The sequence below is a fragment of the Gobio gobio genome, assembly GCF_949357685.1.
Source record: "Gobio gobio genome assembly, chromosome: 12".
Classification (NCBI taxonomy): domain Eukaryota; kingdom Metazoa; phylum Chordata; class Actinopteri; order Cypriniformes; family Gobionidae; genus Gobio; species Gobio gobio.
This window is the reverse complement of record NC_137105.1, coordinates 50,335,560-50,359,239: the sequence shown is the minus strand read 5'-3', so window position 1 is coordinate 50,359,239 and position 23,680 is coordinate 50,335,560. Positions and strand designations below refer to the sequence as shown.

Here is a 23,680-nt window from a genome sequence, read left to right as displayed (position 1 = left end):
GTATTCTTGCTCTGTCAAGCAGCAGAAATGATTCTATATAGGCTATACTGGGTTAACACTGTGCTTTTCCAGTGTGGGGGAATGGCCTATTTTCCCCCATCTATGACACGACACCGACCAAGTCCGTTGGTTTCTATGGCACTGACATTGCGTTGGTTTGTATACACCAAAAACAACAACTGCAAAATGGAGGGGTTTGCAATAGAGATGTTGTCTTATTTACATCATGACAATGTGTATCCGCCGCGCTGGACGACTGAGGCAGCGACAGAACCGTAGGAGGCTGGGATGAGCGGCTTTATCTCTGCAGGTCTCAAAACATGTCTCCGTTATATTGTCATTTTTTGCTCGTCTGGCACTTTGCAGCAACTCAACCTTGTTTATTCATTAGTTAAACCACACTTTCGATACAAAAAAAAAATAGTTACTAGTATAAACTGCTATTCAAAGTTTGGGGTCTGTAATATTATTAAAAATGACACATTAGGACACAGATCAAAAATGACAGTAAATACTGTTATAATGTTACAAAAAATATGTTTTTCTTAAATGCTGTTCTGCAAACTTTCTATCCTGGTTTCAACAAAAAAATATAAAGCAGATCAACACTGATCATATTCTTGCGCAGCAAATCAGCATATTAGAGTGATTTTTGAAGGATCATGTGACTGAAGTAATGATGCTGAAAATTCAGCTTTACTATCACAGGAATAAATTACATCCACAAATCTATTATAATAGAAAACAAGAAGAGAAAGGTAAGAGACTACTTTCAAAACCATTAAAACAATTGCACCGACCCCAAACTCTGAAACAGTAGTGTATGTCATTGAAAGATATATATGATGTCAATTTGTCAAAAACTTTGCCATAGCTTATAAGTGCATTTTTTATACACTGCTTTATATGTTGCCTCAAGCACGCCTGTAGAACTGGGTCTGCGGACGTGAATCACACTTTCAATTGTGCATTTGTTGAGAGATTTGTGCCATTACTTTTCCAAGTGATTAGACTTGTTTTTCTCCTGCCAGATTGTAACATGGGTGGAAAAAAGCCATACTTTGAGTACTTGAGCCATATCCAGAAAGCAGAACATCATAGAGATCTAGTGCAGTAAACATCCACCTAGCAACCACCCAGAGCAACCCCTTAGTAACCGCATAGAAATGCCCCAGCCGGGTCATTGAAAAGCACCACTCTTTCGTTAACATGTTAACATCTACTGTTAATTCTCCTTGTTTTCTCTTGTCGGTTGTGTGTGACGTGGTTGGATTTAACCAAATGTTCAATATGGCACTTCAGAGCTCTGGCCAGACGCCGAACAGACCAAATCACCAGAGTCAGAGCCTCTCATTCTCTCAAATCTGGCAGAACCACCGTAACATGGCCATTTCAATTACATGTCCTTTTGAAATTAACAAAGAAATTTGTTCAAAAACTATTTTAGCATACACTTGGGACACATCCACACGATTCCCCATCCGATCTTTTTTCAGAAATATCTGCGTACACACGAAACCACTGAAATCAACTCAAAAACGATGTGGTATACACATGTCAGACCAGTATGTGGCGCTGTAATTCTGCCACAGAGATGTGGGGTGATCACCGTTTCACAGAATATACGGATTGGCTGTACACACAAAAATGCAAGAGCGACGTTTTCCGATGTATCCACTCTGGTTTCAAAAAATAGTGGTTTCAGGCTCTCAAAACGGCGGCTCCGTGTGGACGAAACGCAGAAACAATACCATCATTTTTACGTATACAGCTAAATGCGTCTCCGTGTGGACAGCTTACCACCAAACGACAACCTCCCCCAGTTTCTCTTGAAACCAATACGGAAGTGACTTAAACTGCAGTTCATGGACTGGCCACTAGAGACAGACTCCAGAAGGAGCAGAATCTCATTGAGCTCATGTTAAAATGCCCAACTTTACAGCAGAAGAACACATGTTTACAGTCTGGGACACATTGTGCTTTTGGTCTATACGGCTAATTTTGCCCTTCATGACGACTGTGAGGGGGTGAATATTTTTATAACTCATTCATTTACATTATATAAAGCCTTAAAGTTCTGCTTAATTAAGGGCGTGGCCACTTTGAGTGACAGGTGGATTGTCGTTTGTCTGTTAGTCATCACGTCACCTCAGCTCCGCCCACATCCCGCCTTTTTGCCCATTTTCTGTTATCCGGGAGTGACGCGCGATGACAAGATGGCGACGGCCAGCTCGACCCGACTTTACGCTTCAAAACTGCTCTTCAGATCCTATGGGTGACGTCACGGACACTACGTCCATATGTTTATACAGTCTATGGTTAAGGATTGTGGAGCTACTCCAGTCACTTCACTCATCTGGATAAAATTACATTTCGCAACATGTGAATTCATTAATGGTCATAGTATTTATTATAAATGTAATTTTCTGATCATTACATCCAAGCTTGGGATGGTTTAATGATTTGGATGTTCTCAAAAACAGTGTGATTCGTAAACAAATACTGCAGTGCGACATGTTTGTTAAGTCACAAAAACAGTTCCATTGTCATTGGAAACAGAGGAAATGGGAATGCTTGTTGTCTTTAATGCTAACCTTTTCTGCTTATCTAATATAATTCACCTTTGAATCTTATTATGTTCAGTTCCTTGTTCTCGTAATGTTTCCATTATTCCGTCAGGCCCTGGATTTATAGAAGCTTTCATTACTTTTTGATATGGAATGTGTAAGTCTGGAGAGTCTCTTAAATATAGACGAGCGTTTTTATTCCTCGCTTTGCGTTTGAAAGTTGCCCGCAGAGAGTCAGGCTGCCGGTGAGTGTGTGTGTTCTTGCGATAGGGAAACTGGGGAATTGAAAAATTGCAAATAAGATGTAAAATTTATAGTGGCTGGTTTTAGAAGATGGTCTGCTGTTAAATCTCATTCTTTGGTGTCTACTCTCATCTCTTCCCAAAAAATCTACCTTTGGATCTATTTCTTTGATATTTGTGGACATACACACTGTATATGTTTTAGGTTTTATTCTGTAAACCATGGGATTTTAAGTCTCTTAGATGTTTCTTTAATTTAATCTATATTAAAATGACTTTTCATTATTAGTGGTGGTCACTATTAATAAAGTCAAGCATCACTGTTCTTATTGCGCGTATATAGCAGGTAAGTAACCCCTAACCCTAATGCTCAACCGAACGCGAATTGAGCATCTGGAGCGAGTGATTTTAATGTTAAGTCAATGTAAAGACGCGTCGGCGCGCATCTGGAGGTCCTGCTGCGCGATAGACACGCTTAGAGTGGTGCGATGGACGCGATTTCGCCTCATTTACTTCGCACAATACACACAAGTGATTTTGCGTTTGACGCAAGCGGCTCCTCCCGCAGTTTCTCCTGAAGCCGATACAGAAGTGACTTAAACTGCAGTTCATGGACTGGCCACTAGAGACAGACTCCAGAAGGAGCAGAATCTCATTGAGCTCATGTTAAAATGCCCAACTTTACAGCAGAAGGACACATGTTTACAGTCTGGGACACATTGTGCTTTTGGTCCATACGGCTAATTTTGCCCTTCATGACGACTGTGAGGGGGTGAATTATTTTATAACTCATTCGTTTACATTATATAAAGCCTTAAAGGTCAGCATAATTAAGGGCGTGGCCACTTTGAGTGACAGGTGGATTGTCGTTTATCTGCTGTCTGTTAGTCATCACGTCACCTCAGCTCCGCCCACATCCCGCCTCTTTGCCCATTTTCTGTTATCCGGGAGTGACGCGCTGACAAGATGGCGACGGCCAGCTCGACCCGACTTTACGCTTCAAAACTGCTCTTCAGATCCTATGGGTGACGTCACGGACACTACGTCCATATTTTTATACAGTCTATGGTTTGAAGCGAATTCACGTCTGACGCCTGAGTTGAAAAATCTGAACATTGGCGTCTGTTCGCTCCGCGTTAACCAATCAGGAGCCTGCTCGTGGTAAATGGCGGCAGACCTGCCCTGATACTCGCTCCGATGCGGGACAACAGGTCATCAAACTGGGTGCGGGACAGGCGGAATTACCGCTGAAAGTTTACTCTCTCAAATACATTCATTCAGATAGTCTTCAGAAAAGGACCTCTAGCTTAGTTTATCATTTAAATGAGTTATGCAAAAATTCACCCCCTCACAGTCGTCATGAAGGGCAAAATTAGCCGTATAGACCAAAACCACAATTTAGGCAACATTTTTCCAGTCTTCAACTGTCCAATTTTGGTGAGCTTGTGCAAATTGTCGCCTCTTTTTCCTATTTGTAGTGGAGATGAGTGTTACCCGGTGGGGTCTTCTGCTGTTGTAGCCCATCCGCCTCAAGGTTGTGCGTGTTGTGGCTTCACAAATGCTTTGCTGCATACCTCGGTTGTAACGAGTGGTTATTTCAGTCAAAGTTGCTCTTCTATCAGCTTGAATCAGTCGGCCCATTCTCCTCTGACCTCTAGCATCAACAAGGCATTTTCTCCCACAGGACTGCCGCACACTGGATGTTTTTCCCCTTTCACACCATTCTTTGTAAACCCTAGAAATGGTTGTGCGTGAAAATCCCAGTAACTGAGCAGATTGTGAAACACTCGTCTGGCACCAACAGCCATGCCACGCTCAAAATTGCTTAAATTTCCCATTCTGACATTCAGTGTGGAGTTCAGGAGATTGTCTTGACCAGGACCACACCCCTAAATGCATTGAAGCAACTGCCATGTGATTGGCTGATTAGATAATTGCATTAATGAGAAATTGAACAGGTGTTACTAATAATCCTTTAGGTGAGTGTATATACATTTACTTTATATATTGCCTTGGCCAAAGTGTAAACATAGAAGCATCTAAACCAAAAAGGCAAACCAGCGAGTGTAACTCTACAGACAACATAACATCCTCATGTGTGTGATCCATCAGAACGAGTGTGTAATACACAAGTCTTATGTCTACACAAGGGTGAATGGGTTCATGCCTCTTCAGAGCGAGAAGGAGAGCTCCAAATCCAATTTGTTAACCAAGTCACAGCCTTTTTTTTTTGAGTGGTTAAGTGACGAGGTGATCTTTGAGTTAGTCGTGGTGACGTGGATCGTGGTCCCATCGGAGCGCTGCGATGCGTCCCAGACTAGAGAGCGTAATGTGGAGATGTTTCCATGGAGACGGCTGCTGCGGTCGTGATGGGAAGAGAGTGAGGTGGATTATTTCCAGAGCTCCTCGCAGCCGCTCTGATGCACGTATACACACGGCGTCTGTTCCTTCAACACGGCCCCTGATCACGCTTAAAGGGAACATATCAAGATAAATCGAATTTCCCCTGGTCTTTTCAAATACAAGGGTTTTTTTTGTGTGTGTGTGGTGTAGATAACATTTAAACTCTCCATTCCACCCAGAGACCTTCACATTGGAGATAGTTTGACATTTGAGTTTGATGTAAAGAAATGAAGAAAAATCCGGACAGTCTCAGGTCTTTTTGAAACCAAGTGGGAATACAGCAAATTGTGATCATGTCACCGAATGCCCAGTTTGTTGCCATGTGAAGTGTCTGTAGCTATTTTTCCATTCAAAGTTGTGATTTTAACAAAATTCTGCATAACACATTTGCAAATAAATCAGCCTTTCTATCCCATGGTTTCAAGAGAACAGAATCGCCACATCCTGGGAAATTGCAGCAGAATATCTGTAATAAAAATAGAAGTTGCTGCATTTGGGGAAGAAACTGTGGCTCTTTTTTCCTCCATCATTAATGAGGATGGGATGCTGGTGTTTGGGAACGCAATCCTGTGAGACGCTTTTGGAGGGAACCCAATCTTTCTGATGACAGGCTTTGACTCAGGCCAACGATCAAACCAACACTTGAGATGCTGAGCAATGAAATTGGTCCACTGCATAGTCCAGTCATCCAATCACATCCAATCACATTTTGGTTCCTGTCACCTTTGGCTTGCTCAGTTGGGGACACTAAATATTCAACTATATTACTAATCAGCTCATTTCAGTTATCATAATGTCATAATTATAAGATAAAATGTTGAAAATATGATTGTAAAAGTCCTCATTCTTAGATAAAAAGTCAAAAATACGACATGCTAAGTCATAATTATAAGATAAAATGTTGAAAATATGATTGTAAGAGTCCTCATTATTAGATAAAATGTCAAAATACGACATGCTAAGTCATAATTATAAAATAAAATGTTGAAAATATGATTGTAAGAGTCCTCATTATTAGATAAAATGTCAAAATACGACATGCTAAGTCATAATTATAAGATAAAATGTTAAAAATATGATTATAAAAGTCCTCATTATTAGATAAAAAGTCAAAAATACGACATGCTAAGTCATAATTATAAGATAAAATGTTGAAAATATGATTGTAAAAGTCCTCATTATTAGATAAAAAGTCAAAAATACGACATGCTAAGTCATAATTATAAGATAAAAATGTTGAAAATATGATTTTAAAAGTCCTCATTATTAGATAAAAAGTAAAAATTATGACATGCTAAGTCATAATTTTAAGAAAATGTTGAAAATATGATCGTAAGAGTCCTCATTATTAGATAATAAGTAAAAATGATGACATACTAAGTCATAATTTTAAGAAAATTTTGAAAATATGATTGTAAAATTCCTCATTATTAGATAATAAGTAAAAATTATGACATGCTAAGTCATAATTTTAAGAAAATGTTGAAAATATGATCGTAAGAGTCTTCATTATTAGATAATAAGTAAAAATGATGACATACTAAGTCATAATTTTAAGAAAATTTTGAAAATATGATTGTAAAATTCCTCATTATTAGATAAAAAGTCAAAAATATGACATGCTAAGTCATAATTATAAGATAAAATGTTGAAAATATGATTGTAAAAGTCCTCATTAGATAAAAAGTAAAAAATACGACATGCTAAGTCATAATTATAAGATAAAATGTTGAAAATATGATTTTGATAAATATGATAAATAAAACGCATGCAGATGATAATATTTCATGATGATGAAGAACTGCAATGTCACATGAGCGAGTCTGTGATAGAGATGATCATCAAAACAATCAGATGTATCATGTTTCAGTTTTCATTCCCATGTTCACTGGTGTTCAAGAGCCGTGAAGGCTCCGCCCTCTGGGCCCGGGAGCAGCAGCTCATTTGCATTTAAAGGAGACACACAGAAAACAGCTCATTTTTCTCAAACCCAAAAATTGTCATTTTCAAAATGGTATATTAAATGATCTGTCAGGGATTTTGATCTGAAACTTTACAGACACTCTCTGGGGACACCTGAGACTTATATTACATCTTGTAAAAAGGGGTATAATAGGTGCCCTTTAAAATATTGCGTTACGCCCAATAACGGTCTAATCAGATTCAATGATCTATGCTAAGCTATGCTAAAAGTGCTACCGCCAGACCCGGAGATCTGCTGAATGGATTTGAAAACGGTCAAACTCAACAGTTTAACTCTAGGGGCCTATTTTCAAAAATAGTGGAGTGTTCCTTCAATAAAGTGAGATTAAATACATAAAGTATATTAGTATTTATTTTTTTTATTTTTTATTTTTTTTATTGACAAAAACAGCAAAATACAAAACTCTCGTAGGGGAAAGAGAGTATACACATACAAAATGTAGTCAAAATACAAAAGTTAATAACTAAACAGAAAACAACAACAGAACAAAAAAAAGAAAAAAGAAAGGGGCTATTTATAAACACAAGTCATTGTCAAAAAGACTATTTTTTTCCCCTTCTTTTCCATTTTTTCTCTTTTTTTTGACTTTATACACACAATTCTGACTTTATACACACAATTCTGACTTTATACACACAATTCTGACTTTATATCACACAATTCTGACTTTATACACGCAATTCTGACTTTATACACACAATTCTGACTTTATATCACACAATTCTGACTTCATATCACACAATTCTGACTTTATATCACACAATTCTGACTTTATACACGCAATTCTGACTTTATATACACAATTCTGACTTTATACACGCAATTCTGACTTTTTATACACGCAATTCTGACTTTATACACGCAATTCTGACTTTATATCACACAATTCAAATCTGACTATCACACAATTCTGACTTTATACACGCAATTCTGACTTTATATACACAATTCTGACTTTATACACGCAATTCTGACTTTTTATACACGCAATTCTGACTTTATACACGCAATTCTGACTTTATATCACACAATTCAAATCTGACTATCACACAATTCTGACTTTATACACGCAATTCTGACTTTATATACGCAATTCTGACTTTATACACGCAATTCTAAAAAAGTATATTAGTATTCTTTAAGATATATTAATTGTTGCAGGTTTGCGTAATATTTGAGTTTGTATTTCACTTTTTTTTATCGTTTTGAGGAATACTGAATCTGTTTATGGGCAAGTAAGATGAGTAAATGCTCGCATGTTTAGTCTATATCTCCAGCAATCATCATGTTTACAGAGCGCACACACAACGCCTCTGCACTTGCTCTCCATTTCCCTCAACATGAGGACAGGAGAGCTGTCACTCAATACATGGGAAAACACATTAACTAGCATTTGCAGAACATTCTTAAGAAATATTTATTGCAAATACAATATATTTATAACCCCACCCCCCCCCCCCCCCCCTAGTTTGGAAAATAGCAGTTAAGAATACTTTTATTCCTGAGAATTTCTCAATCTGACCCCGGGCCAATGAGATATCACTGTGGGTGGAAATGACTGTAATAGAATCTCAACAAAGACCAATAACATGTGCTGTCACTTGTAATTTTCCTTGGTCGTGGCTTGTTAAGACATGACATTGTCTCATGCCTGTTTAGTACATGATGTAAGCTGCAAAATCATCTTGTCATCGTAACCACATTTACACACAGTAATGAACTACACACAGAGGTTTACTAATTATAATCAAGGTGTCATGGACATGTAGACATCGCAAAGGTGTAAAATGGTCATGAAGGCCTAAATTACTCATATTTTTAGACCAAGAAACCTTGACTAACATCATGAGAGCGCAACTGTAGAATAAGATGCCTTCAAAAAGTAGTAGTCAAATGTATTAATATGGATGAGTAATAAAACTGGAAAAGCCAAACTGGATGAATCATCTTGTTATTGTTTATAAGTGTGGAACTAGTCATGCAGAATCTGTTGAGTTGTTTGTATGAATTGTGACTCTGTGATTGGTTTTGCAGGGTCAGCCTGTGGGTCAGTGTGACTTTAACAGACGTCTGCTGTGCATCGAGAAGGAGATCATCTCCCCGCGATTTGAGAAGATGAAGCTGGGACAGATCGATAAAGCCAAGGAGCCCTTCAGCGTCAGGAATAAGCCTTTCTTCGACATCCACGCTGCACGCAAGGTATTCATCTCTAAACTTCTGTGGCCAGGTGTAGTGTTGTGAAAGGACATGTGAATACCACCAAAGAGTCCGTGATTGAAAACATATAATGTGCTATGGTTATTCACGCTTAAACGAGCCACCTTTCTAAACATCTCCTGCAGTTCTCCATTGCTTCAGTCACTTTGTAAAACAGTGTTCACTGCGAAGCTGCTTTGAATCCATCTGTGAGGTAAAACACACTGTAGAAGTGCAAGTGCAAAGGTGTTGTTCTCTGATGCTCTTTCAGAAGTTATGGAAACTTTGAAGGTTGCAGATCAGAGAACACAACAGAATCGAATGAATAGTAGCACCTGTTAAAGTGCCCCAATTATGTTTTTTAATTTGTGTGTAAAATGGACCTTTACGAAAACTCTCCTCTAGATTCACAAACGCTTTGTATACCACAGATTCAGTAGTTAACGTGTGTATATTAAAGCTACACTGTGTGATATTTTCCCCCATCTAGTGGTGAAAAGGTATATGACCATCCAGTGAATTTTAGTTTCTGTTCCTCTCAATTCCGATTTCGTTTCAACTCCTACGGTGGCCGATTTAGTCCAAGATTAACATGGCTTCCAGTTCGACCTCGTCCACATTCGACACGGTGCCTGTGGGATATTCTGTGCGCAGTGGGATGGTTGGAACTCAACTGGCCTAATTATTCGGCTTGAAAGAACTGCAGCTAATCCAGAGTGAACTTTGATGATAGTAATGTTTATTCAGTCATCCAATTGCAAGGCATAAACAGGTTTGCGTGGATATGTACATAAACGTGCTTTCTGTGAGAGAACAAATAAGGATGGTAAATATACATACACAGTTAAGAACTGTATAACTATACTTATAAGTTACATTTGTATAATGTAACCGTAAACCAGAGCTTATTGTACCATATTTAGGCGCTAAATGCAGCTGCATTAAAAGGAGCGGAGCTGCCGCTGCTAACAAGCGGTGTCCGGTTACAAAAGTGTGTGCGCCGCTTTAACGTTAGCACTGCAGTGTGCTCTGTATAACAATTGTTAATATGCCGATCAGACCTGATACATATTTCCATCAACATACATTACAAGACAATATTTTCTATAAACGAATAAACATTGTTGATAACAAAATAACTGAATGATTATTCAAATAGGCGAGCATTACGCTATTGTATGTTGACACAAAAATACTTCTGAGGTGACATCAACTGAATTACGCGATGACACACTCTAAAAAACACATCTACAATGACAATAACTATTATTACTTACGGAGTTATTAACGCACAGAAATACCACACAAGGAAAAACAGACTTTTGAGGAATAAACAAGCCAGGAAAACTCTGTATAACTCTGTTACTGGAGCTGCTGAGATGAAAACTCTCTGCGAATGCACCAGACAAGTCTGAACAAGTTGACGCGCACATGCGCGAGGCAGGGAATTTTGTACAGTGCCATCGAGTGTTAAAACCGGTTAAAACGCAAAAGGCGAAGCTTGAATTTACGGGTATGTCCCTCTTTGGCTAATGTACTTTCAAGATGGAGGGGCAACATGGCGACCACCGTTAGATCGCATTACCGTATGTATTTTCAATGGCATATTATAAACTTACGAGAATACTTTATTACTTGAAAGAAGTAAATATACAATAATGAGCACATATATTTTTGAAAGAACTAAGTGTTTTTAGCTAAGAATAGACAAAAAAAGTTACACAGTGTAGCTTTAATGAATTCCAAACATGCGGAAATAGGGCGCGCGTGCACGCTCATTCATAATTAGCGTAATCCGCACCCATGAGTTACAACTCAAAATGACGTGTCCAGGAACGCTGTGGAATCTTCTGGACATCTTTCTCAGGTCCTCCATCATGTGGATGTTACTTTGACACGCACCACCTACCTAAGCATTGTTGAGCCCATGTCCAGCCTCTCATGGGAACGGTTTCCCTGCTGGCTGTGGCTCTTTCAGCAGATAATGCGCCGCCACAAAGCACAAATGCCTCAGGAATGGTTTGAGGAGCACAACAACGAGTTTGAGGCGTTGACTTGGCCTCCAAATTCCCCAGATCTCAATCCAATCGAGCATCTGTGTCTGTGTCCCACCCACAGTCTGGCGAGTCTTCACTACAACTCACTTTAACTTGAAAAAAAATTAAGACAGAAATGTATTACTGTTCTCAAAGTAATAATAGCTTATAAATTTCACAATTATATACAAATAGACGCCACATAACACATTGAATTCAATGTTCAATTGTGAAGTGGTGAAAGACTGAAATGGTATTTTCTTGTAAATAACCCACAATAATAATTTCAACTTTGAAAAATCAGTTTGCAGTGTACATGTTTTGTTGTGCAGCACAAAATAAATGCAATTAGATTTTAAAAGACTGATTACACTGTTGAAGTTTGAAGAATTTATTTCATTAGACACCATTTTTGATGATACAGAATCGAGAAAAAATGTATAATTTCTTGATTAAAAAAAAATCTGTGGAGTAAACAAATTAGTTATGTTTATATTCATTCTCAAGGATCGAACAAAGATGTGCTCCATCTTCCCAGTTAATGGTGTGAAATGAATATCGTGATAAATATTGATTTGAAATGATATGTAAAAAATGATCCCATTCATGTCAGGGTGATTTCTGTAGCTGTGTAATTAGACTTCGCCGTTCAGACCTGTAATGCACAGATATGAGCCACAACAAAAAGGCCTTTTCCTGCTCTCTCACAAAGGCCTTACAGTTCAATATCAGGACCATCAGCCAGTAGTCTGTGCTTTTCTGCTCTGTGTCTTCTATGAGGGATAAGTGGGATCATTTTCTGTGAAATTAACATGCTGGAGAAATGTCCTGCTAGAAGAGATTCTCACCCCATTAGCCGCAGTAGCCACATTTCATTCTCTGTTCATTGTTCACCATGAATACGTCTGGTTCCTCTGTGCCCTGAACTTGTGCTGGATCTGTGTGTGTCTCGGCTTTGTCTCGTTCGGGGTCTGATCTGAAGATGAAGTCTTTCTGGATGAAGTCATAATGACAAGCTGTTGAGGACTGAGAGGGTGTCATTGTTGTAGTCTCCGGCCATCTGATGTGCGGACAGGAAATGGAAAATAGAGGAGTGGAAAAAGATTCCCATCAGTAATCTGTACAGAATGCCATCTCTACGGCGGACTACGGTCAGGATCAAAGAGCTTTTGTCTAGTTCACTCACTCATTCGCTCACGATTTCATCAGATATGAAGCCTCCATCAGTTGTCATGAGCGATGTCACTTCTTGTCTGAGGACTGACTGTCCAGAACATGAGCTGGAAATCTAGGTCATAAATAACAGCTGGTGAATGATAATAGAGCTGCACGATTCTGGATAAATTGAGAATAAGATTGCGATTCTCACACGATTTTGAAGAAAAAACATTAGACAACTAAACAAGTAATTTACTGGAGGCTCTGACGAAATGTTCATTGCTTCAGTCTATTAAAAAACAACTTTAATTTGAATGAAGAAATTTTAAAAAAAAAAATCATTTGAATGGAGTCCTGTTTCATTATTGGATGAATCCGCGTTTGTCATTTTTGACCAAAAATTTGTATGTTTAGTTTTTTTTGTTGAATTTTTTACTTTATCGGAATGGACCTTGGTAAAGGTTTTGGCACTTGCTATGTGAACACACACAAAAAAATCATGGACATGATTTGAAAAAAATAGACATGTGTTCATCGCGGTCAAAAACAAGCGCATTGGAAATCAATGGGAGACTAATTACATCTAGTGGAAGAGTTTGGTACTGCGCCCTCTGACTGAAAGCTCATTTTTTGAGATATCAAGCTCAAATTTGTAACACAACTTTAGATTTATGGCTTTGATTTTCTTGCAGTTTTAGGGCGTTTTCACACCTGAAAGTCCGCTCCAAGGTCCGAACCAAAGTTCATGTTTTGATACATTTCATACATTCGGTTAGTTTTGGTTTGGTTTCACATTGCAATTATGCGAGCGCACTAAAGAACTGTACATTACACACTTGCGTCCTGTCGTCGTCATCTCTGTGGGCTGCATCTGGACATTGATCGGTTTGTAAACGGACGTGCGTCATATCATTGCCACTAGTGAACATTGCTTGACTCTCTTCTCGTTTTTGAATTATTTCGTTTAAAAGTGGACATTTCAAGCTTTCTGTACACATATTTCTCATGTCTGTGAGGCAGTAGCCTTCTGAGTTTGGGTTTATTTATGAGACATGTTCAAGAGCAATGCAAGTGATGGCGCCGGCGCCTCCATGTCATGATTATTGTCTGCTATAGACTATTTGCTTCTTATTTATTAAATCCATGCAATTGATGAAACTTTGATTAAAATTAAGATACAATTTATACAAAACAAAATTCACTTTAAAGAAATGCTTTCTACAAAGCAAAACTTAATGAAGTAGTCCAAATCATTTCTGACCTTCTGTCTTCTGACATATAAACAATAACTTCCTGTAAATGGTCTGAAAGTCCGATCCATACAGAAAATGCTTTCACACTAGAAACGAACCAAACCTTTGTTCAGTTTGATCCGGACCGAGACGACCTCTTTTTGTCGGACCAAATTTCGTCTGTTTGGTCCGGACTGCGGTACGGGGAAGGTTTCACACCTGTAATTTTGATTCGGATCAAACTGAAAAGTCAGAAAATCCAGACCAAACAAGGTAGGTGTGAAAGGGTCCTAAGAGTAAAACGTCTTTTTGAAAATATGTATTTCATATAAAAATGTAAACAGTATTTTATGCATTTTTCATAACAAACATAAAATTCTGTAACTTTTTTTAAGTTCACTTCTTAAAACTTTTATAACTTCAGCAATAATCTGTCAAGTGCCTTCTTTGAAAAGACACCAAACTTCAGTCTGTGCTCTAAAGCATTCAAGATTTACCACAGTTTAAGTTGGAAATTACATTTTCCAGTCTATGCTCAAAAAGTGAATAAATGGATTATAACTACACCATAAATTCAATTTAGTACCATAAAATCCCCTAAAAATACAAAATATGAATTAAAAAAACACTATCGAACTAAAATATAGTACATCAAATTTTTTTCCAGTCATTTTTGACCGATATGCGAAGAGCTCAAGAGTCTCTTGTCTCCACTTCCTGGCATCACAAGATAAGCGATACAACCCATACAAGTCTCAAAACACTTTCAAAAAGTTTATTTGCTTACCATATAGATATCAATGTTTATACCCAAACTATAATCTTATATCCCAGTGCACATTTGTCCCGTTATTTAAACACACATAAATAACGATAATGTGTGTACATTTACATGACGGCTGCTCTCTCTGGATCAGCGGCAGCAAACACAGATTTGAATGTTGAAGTGTGATGATCGTACTTTCAAAGGTTAACCAAAGCCCCTAAAGTCTGTGGTTTAAAGCCAGTTTCACGTGAGCAGCGTCTCTGTCCAGATCAATGAATGAGAGCCTTCACATGGGAAGTGTGACGGCCGACTCTTTCATTCATTAACACAGGCAGCGACAAAATACACGCCGCTCAGGCGTCGCTGAGGCGAAACACACACGGTCATAGACGAAGCGGAATCGTTGTCATTTAGATATAAGATCACGTGGGTGTTTGAGTCAAGATTGTGATCTTTTAATGATTAATCATTCAGCTCTAGTCAGTATGATATGAAATTCTCACTGTTTTGAGAGGCACAAATGCAAACAACTCTACATTTACTAGTACATTCAGTTACAGATACAATACGACCTACATTCAGTTGCAAATTATTTGCGCATTAGTGAATTGATTAATGGTATTTCTCATTTATTTATGCATCTGACGAGTGCAAGTGGATTTGACATTTTTCCACCATTGTATATGTCTGCCAGCACAAACAATGTTTTTCCATTAAAATACTATTTATCGCTGCAAAACCCATCTGTGAGCGAGACGTAAATATCCAGACACTAATTGATTTATAATTATTGCATATTTATGTGCATCCTTTCACCATGAACTGGCATGATCAGTCATCCTGTCAAGGGCAAAATACTGTCCTGTCAACATCCTGACACTTCTCAATTAGTTTTCTCTATCCTTCATCCATTATTTTCAGAAGACAATACTATTCCTACCTTTGTTCTGACATTCTCTTGAGAGTAAAGTCATTTTTACTCTCAACCATTAAACTTATGTGACATTTAAAAACAATTAAAAACTGGTGAAGCACTGTCAGAAAGGTGAGACAGATATACCCGGATCTCCTGTGAAAGATTTGGCTTTCAGTACACTATTTGATCAATTTTGATTTAATCATTTTAAGATGCACTCTGTAAGGGTGGGCCGGGTGGGAATCAAAGAAATCATATTTTTATAATAACATATATTCTAATTTACTGGCCTTCAAAGCAGTCACATAAGGGAGTTTTTATTTTTACTCTTTGTACTTCAAGTAACTAACTTTTCAAACATCTGTTTGGAAAGTGTGGCAACTTTGGATTGGGTGGGACACAATTCGAAACGAAAGAACGATACAAACAAGGAAAGAATTAAATAATGAAAATAATGAAAGAAAGAACCAACAAAAGAATGAAAGAAAGAACAAAATTAACCAAAAGATGACCATTTTCATGACCATGAAAGATCACTTGATAAAGATGAGTGAAAAAAGAACAAGAAAACACAAATAAAAAAATAACAATGAAATAATAAGTGAAAGACAAAACAGAGAGAACAAAATGAAAAAAATAATGATGATGATAATAATGATTATCAAAATGGGGGATGACCACGAACAGAACAGAGTGAAAGATCAAAAGATGAAGCGAATGAGCGAACAAAAGAAAAAAGAATGAACGGGAGAACAAAACCATACAGAAAGAGCAAATGCACAAAACTTAAGAAAGGATAAAGAAAATTATTCAACAGTTCTTTCTGGTTCTTGAATCTGATTGGCTGAGAGCCTTTTCCAACCATGTGATATTCCCGCTCTGGGACCGTTTCACCGTGTGTATCACTACGCTTGCGGCGACTGTCATGGCGGTCGAGCTAATCCACCATATTTCTTACAAATACTACTGTTATTGTGTCACAGAATGGAGTTTTTAGGCGAGAATGTAGTTATTTAGACCTGAAATATGTGACTTGTATATAAACATTTAGACTCTTTCTCAGATGTGAGCTCCAGGCCGTCAGCGGCCGCTCAGCGCTCATGAACCCGCAGAGAACAGCTTCATCTCAGACAGTCCTTCAGGAATCTGCCCCTGGCTCTTACTGGATGGAGAGAGATAGTGGATAAACATGAGAGATCTTTCATTTGCGGTTTATCAAACGGGCAATCTTTGATCTTATTAATCTATTACTTGTTCCAGAGCAAACCGATTTGAGTTAAGGGCAAAATTAAGTATCGTAACTTTATATTTAGGCTATATTTAACTTAAATCGCTGATTTTGTACGTTTGACTGAATTGTTTGCTTGTGTTTCTTTCCTATTGTCTTTAATAATGGCTATTGTTGTTGATTTAATAATAAAATGCTGTATTTGGTATTGAGAAAGGGTCCGTTAGTGATGGTGATGTGGACTTCAGTGACAGTCACATGATCACACCATCAGATGCAGCAAAGACTGTCTTTATGAGTGACTGGTTGTGAACAGGGAAGTTGTTTTAGTGCTGTCATGATGAAGATATCGCTTTCCTCAGCGGACATTCACATATATATAATAATCTGGACATGGAGCTGAAGAATGAATGCTATATCAGATGCAGGTAATACACTCGTTTAGTCGATCTCTCTCTCATAACACAATAATCTTCACTGAAGCGACTCAGCGTTCCTGCGTTTCGAGATCTAAAGTGATGTTTCAGAATCAGTAACAGAGGCTTGAGCTCGACTGTTAAACCGTCAACTTGAGATCTGAATCTGTGGCGGAAGGAAGTAGTTCTGCACAAAAGAGGGTTTTTAAAGACACTCCGTTGTTGTTTCTTATGTATTTACTCCCTTGTGGCGTCGAACTGTTGTATAAACGCAATATCACACCCGTGATTACCTACAGCCCAATCACAGGCGTGCTGATATACAGCCATATCACACTACTAAAAAGAAACAAAAGGGAAGAGAACCAAAGAAAGAAAGAGGCTCATCTGTGATGGGAATTGATAACATGAACAACCTGTTCCTCAGTGGTTCAGACTCTTCCCACACGTTTGCAGCGCTCACAGCGAACCTTTCATCTCACGCGCGACTTTAACGGGATTTAATGATCTCATTAAGTGTTAATGTCCTCATTAAAAAGGGTCGGATATGGAAACTAGCCACTTACCTGAACAGACTGTGAAGACTGCAGGTAGAGCTCGAGCATGGAGAGGGCGGCCGCTCCTCAGAGCTTTAGGCATGAATGATGCCGTTTGCTGCAGACTGCATGACTGACTGGAATTTTAATACACCATCCAAGGCTCTTTCAACAGCAGAGCAGACGTGTGTGTGTGTGTGAGAGAGATTAAAAGGAGAAAATAAGGCAGCTAATGTGGAGTGGAGGGCCGTGCTTCATTACAGTCGTGAAGCCTCTGTAGCCCTGTGTGCTGTGCTAATATAACAAAAGTCCCTGTGGATTATGGGTAGCGGTACGTTCATCTGAGGACAGATTATCGGTAATGAAAGAAGTCAAGAGTTGTTCTATTGAACAGAGTTCAGTTCGGCGTGAGACCTTGTCTGAGTATGGCGGCAGAGATCCGTTTAAACCAGACAGGCTCAAGGTCTTGAAACATTTATTAGAAAGGAATTCATTTACGGCGGCTGCTCTATAGACGGGTCGCGCTAATGAAAACAATACAAACTGAGCGCTCGCTCCATTTCACTCTGTACTTTCTGCTGGTTGATTTCTGTACACTTCCCATTTATAATGTATTGGTTACATGTGATATTGGACGCCATTTCTCAAGGATGTTCTGCTAAGTCAACATGCAATCAAAATGGACTCTGTTTACTTTATTTGATGTGTTACTGTCGATTCAACAGTGCAGATTAAACAATACCTGTGTTTGTATCAACTCCCAATTGATTCCCAATTGGTCAAATAGTCCTTAACTACATTTTTCACTCTATCAAATTCTGTCGTCCTAGCTCATACTCACTAGGGCTGGGTGATAGACAGTGTTAACGTACACTATATTGCCAAAAGTATTGGGACGCCCCTCCAAATCATTGAATTCAGGTGTTCAATCACTTCATGGCCACAGGTGTATAAATCAAGCTCTAGGCCTGCAGATGCTTCTACACACATTAGTGAGAGAATGTGTGGCTCTCAGGAGCTCAGAGAACTCAAGACTGGGGCCGTGATCGGTGGACACCTGTGCAATAAGTCCATTCGGGACATTTCCTCACTACTAAATATTCCACGCTCAACTGTTAGTGGTGTTATAACAAAGAGGAAGCGACTGGGAACAACAGCAACTCAGCCACGAAGTGAAATCACAGAGCGGGGTCAGCACATGCTGAGGGTCACAGAAGTCGCCAACTCTCTGCAGAGTCAAGAGCTCCAGACCTTCAGATGAGCTCAAGAACAGTGTGTAGAGCTTCATGGAATGGGTTTTCATGGCCGAGCAGCTCATGCAAGCCTTACATCACCAAGTGCAATGCAAAGCGTGGGATGCAGTGGGGTAAAGCGCGCCGACACTGGACTCTAGAGCAGTGGAGACGTGTTCTCTGAGTGACCAATCACGCTTCTCTGTCTGACAATCCCATGGGCGAGTCTGGGTTTGGCGGTTGCCAGGAGAACGGGACTTGCCTGACTGCATTGTGCCAAGTGTAAAGTTTGGTGGAGGGGGGATTATGGGGTGGGGTTGTTTTTCAGGGGTTGGGTTTGGCCCCTTAGTTCCAGTGAAAGGAACTCCTAATGCTTCTGCAAACCAAGACATTTTGGACAATTTCATGCTCCCAACTTTGTGGGAACAGTTTGGGGACAGCCCCTTCCTGTCCCAGCATGACTGACCAGTGCACAAAGCGTCGCTCCATAAAGACACGGATGAGTCCTGACCTCAACCCGATAGAACAACTTTGGGATGAATTAGAGCGGAGACTGAGAGCCAGGCCTTCTCGTCCAACATCAGTGCCTGACCTCACAAATCCCCATAAACACACTCCTAAACCTTGAGGAAAGCCTTCCCAGAAGAGCTGAAGCTGTTAGAGCTGCAAAGGGTGGGCGACTCCATATTAAACCCTACAGATTAAGAATGGGATGGCATTAAAGTTCATGTAAAGGCAGGCGTCCCAAAACCTTTGGTAATTATAGTGTATATTCAAAGCAATATAATACATTGCTTTGAATATTTCATGCACACGTCCAGAGTTTCCAATGTTGGCAGCTCCGTTATAGCATATTGGGAGTTTTTTACTTTATTAATAATAATAAAAAATACCCAAATATCATTTTTAATCACTTCTGTTTCTGACATTAATGCTTGCATGCAAACATACATTTTTAGGATGTTGAAATACGCTCACATATCCCAGTTTCATATGCAAGATTTCCAACTCTTCCACTGTGTTTGTGGAAGCAGTCTGACGTGTCAACTTCTGGCTCAGAGGTGTGAGTTTGGGACTCAAAGGCAGATGGAGATCGTGTTTTGGAAACTTTACTTTTTTACTGATTTTTAGCTGTCTTGTCCTCTGTCCTGGAGATTGTCTCTGCCCACAGGCTACATGCTTTTTTATGCCAAATCCACATTATACATTCTCATTGTCTTTTGCTTTGTTCACAGCTCCTGGAGGGCAGTTTCACCTCGCAGGTCAGCCATGAAGTCGACGGTCTTATCTTCCAGCCTATAGGGGTGAGTCTGACACACACACAAACAGAAGAGAAATGCACTCTGACTGCAAATTCAGGCTGTGGAAAATGGAGGATGTAACTTCGCCACACAATAATTACCTGCGATGAGCTGAAGAGGAGTGTTCATTCAGGCGTCCTCATAAGCATTTCAGTTTATGGCAGTAATAATCCATCATTTATGCTGTATTATGCAGTGTATGCGCACAAATGCTATCAAGCTGCAAACTGATTTTGAGACTAGTCAATAGAATCTTGAGAAGATTCTCAGCCAAAGACGTAAACATGAATTATCAATTTTGCACAAATATCATATTCGTATGTGTCTAGTAACTGCTACACCAGGATTTAATTCTATCTATATCATATTTGATATGCAAGTTTCTAAGGCCACTAAATTATACACGATCAAACTTGCACTCTATCTACTACAGGCCATCTGTCGACTGGTTATGGTTTATACTTTTTTAGCGAGGTGAAGGTCTTTTAGTTTAATTATAAAAACATCCACGTTCAGGTCGTGGCTTTTTGCTGTGAAATTGTCACTGATTTTTATCAAGTAAACATAAGAACAACTTGGATATTTTTAGTGATATTTCAAAATGAACACTCACCGAACCATTTTTTTTTTTTTTGAGAGTATCAAATATGATCATCAGGCGACGAACATTTATTTGTTCATCTGTCAATCATCACTGTATTGCATTGCATTATATATATTTTTTTAAACTACAGACCTTTGATCAGAAAACTAAGCATTTAAATATCATCTTACTAAGACATTATTGGCAGATATGAGTGACAGATCATTTTTAAATGCATTTTATGCAAGTAGTCTATACTGTTATTAAGATCTCATTGATCTTTGAGTATGAGTTCCATATTCTTACTATCACTATTACAACTTTTTTATCAAACTATTATATCATATGTCAAGCTTTTCAAGAAAACGGAAGATATTGCAGGTGCACATTTACATATAATTAACAACATTTTTAGCCTACATTTCTTCTATAATGCCTTCTTTTTAGTAATAAAAAGAGTTGTAAGTGTTGTACACGTGCTAGCTTTTATTTTAGTTCATAATTTATAACATTTAACCCTCTAGTGTTCTTCGTCATTTTTGACCAAATTAAAAAAAAAATTTTTTGCTTCATCGGAATGGCATGAAACTTGGTAAAGGTTTTGGCACTTGCTATGTGAACACACACACACACACACACACAAATCATGGACATGATTCGAAAATGTTAAATGGACCTGAAAAAAAGTCACAATTATACTCCTCGCGCATTGGAAACGAATGGGAGACGAGATTCAATTCAACAAAAATGTCAGCAAAATCTGACTGAAAGCTCATTTTTTAATATATCAAGCTCAAATTTGAAACACAACTTGTTTATATTTATGGCTTTTATTTTGAAAATAGGATTTTTGTGCATTTTTCATAACAATAAACATACACTTCTGTAACTTTTTTTAAGTTCACTTTTTTAAGTTCACTTTTGTCATCTTTAAAAAGAGATCAAACTTCAGTCTGTGCTCTAAAGCATTCAAGATTTACCACAGTTTAAGATGGACATTTAGTTTATGCTCAAAAAGTAAATAAATGGATTATAACTACAGCATATAATATAATTTAGTACCATTAAACCCTCTAAAAAGGCAAAATATGATATAAAAAACATTATCAAACTAAAATATAGTGCTTTCGTTTAATTTAAATGAAAGAAATCTGACACAAAGAGCACCAGAGGGTTAAAAAAATGTTTCATTCCCATAGCCAAACCCTCAAACATGATGCCCACATTAGAATTCAGCAGGCATGTGGCTTTAGAAATGTGGCATGTATGGTCGCAGACATTCACAAAAACAATATCCTCTATAGAGGACAAAAGCCAGGTCCCAGGAGGATAAACACAGGAGAGATTCGCCACAGGTGTGCCGGATTCAAAACATAAGCTTCAAAACAATGTGCCTTTGACTGATTAGAAACAAAACAGAAGAGAGCGACGCTTTCAGTTGCATCATTAAAGCTACAGAAATCATAAAAACACAAAAAATTCCAATATCGCGCCGTCTCTTTGCAAAAGCAAGGTAAAGGTCATACGCACCACAGTCCTGTGACGGCCGATCAATCACGTCAATATCTTTAAAAATGTATTAAAGGAGTGTCCTCAGAAGCCCTCGATTTATACAGCGTAATGTGTTTTCTCTGCTGACATGATGTTTGGGATCAGACGTCTCATAGCTGCGCTGATATTGACTTTCTTTCACTGTAATGCGATGAGACCTTTGGGAGACCGCGATGCCCAACCCCTGAACTTCATGCGTTTCACACAGATGCCCAGGATGTTGTCTTAATGTAACACGGCTGGAGAAAGCGCACATTTGACAGGTGTATTCTTGTGTTCGCTCTTGGCTCACATTGCTATGCTCATTTCCACGTGCCCTCCAGCCAGAGAAATCCCGTGACCCTGAAACCAGCGTAATGTACGACTGTGACATTCCCACTGACCTTTTCCAGAGAGCATGAGAGGGAAGATTTGTACTGGTACATGCTTTGTGGGATATTTTTTTATTTATTAATTTAATTCTTAATTGATAATCAGCTTAACTGCAATGTGGCAAAATCAGATTTTAGTTAAATAAATACTGTCCTGAAGTCAGCCTGTGGGCGTTTACACTGAAGTCTCACAGCGGCCAATCACAGCAGTGGGCGTTTACACTGAAGTCTCACAGCAGCCAATCACAGCAGTGGGCGTTTACACTGAAGTCTCACAGCGGCCAATCACAGCAGTGGGCGTTTACACTGAAGTCTCACAGTGGCCAATCACAGCAGTGGGCGTTTACACTGAAATCTCACAGCGGCCAATCACAGCAGTGGGCGTTTACACTGAAATCTCACAGCTGTCAATCACAGCCTGTGGGCGTTTACACTGAAATCTCACAGCTGTCAATCACAGCAGTGGGCTTTTACACTGAAATCTCACAGCTGTCAATCACAGCAGTGGGCGTTTACACTGAAGTCTCACAGCTGTCAATCACAGCAGTGGGCGTTTACACTGAAGTCTCACAGCTGTCAATCACAGCAGTGGGCTTTTACACTGAAATCTCACAGCTGTCAATCACAGCAGTGGGCGTTTACACTGAAGTCTCACAGCTGTCAATCACAGCAGTGGGCGTTTACACTGAAGTCTCACAGCTGTCAATCACAGCAGTGGGCGTTTACACTGAAGTCTCACAGCTGTCAATCACAGCAGTGGGCGTTTACACTGAAGTCTCACAGCGGCCAATCACAGCAGTGGGCGTTTACACTGAAGTCTCACAGCGGCCAATCACAGCAGTGGGCGTTTACACTGAAGTCTCACAGCTGTCAATCACAGCAGTGGGCGTTTACACTGAAGTCTCACAGCGGCCAATCACAGCAGTGGGCGTTTACACTGAAGTCTCACAGCAGCCAATCAC

General features: G+C 39.0%; 1 protein-coding gene across 1 annotated transcript in view; it reads left to right on the top strand.

The window, feature by feature from the left end:
• The window catches only part of rngtt (RNA guanylyltransferase and 5'-phosphatase), a 174,794-nt gene that overhangs the window by 82,182 nt on the left and 68,932 nt on the right, over positions 1-23,680 (top strand). Inside the window, exons 11-12 of the mRNA XM_079831823.1 lie at positions 9,231-9,395; positions 20,148-20,216. Coding sequence (XP_079687949.1) covers positions 9,231-9,395; positions 20,148-20,216 — 234 coding nt within the window. The remainder of the gene's footprint in view (positions 1-9,230; positions 9,396-20,147; positions 20,217-23,680) is intronic.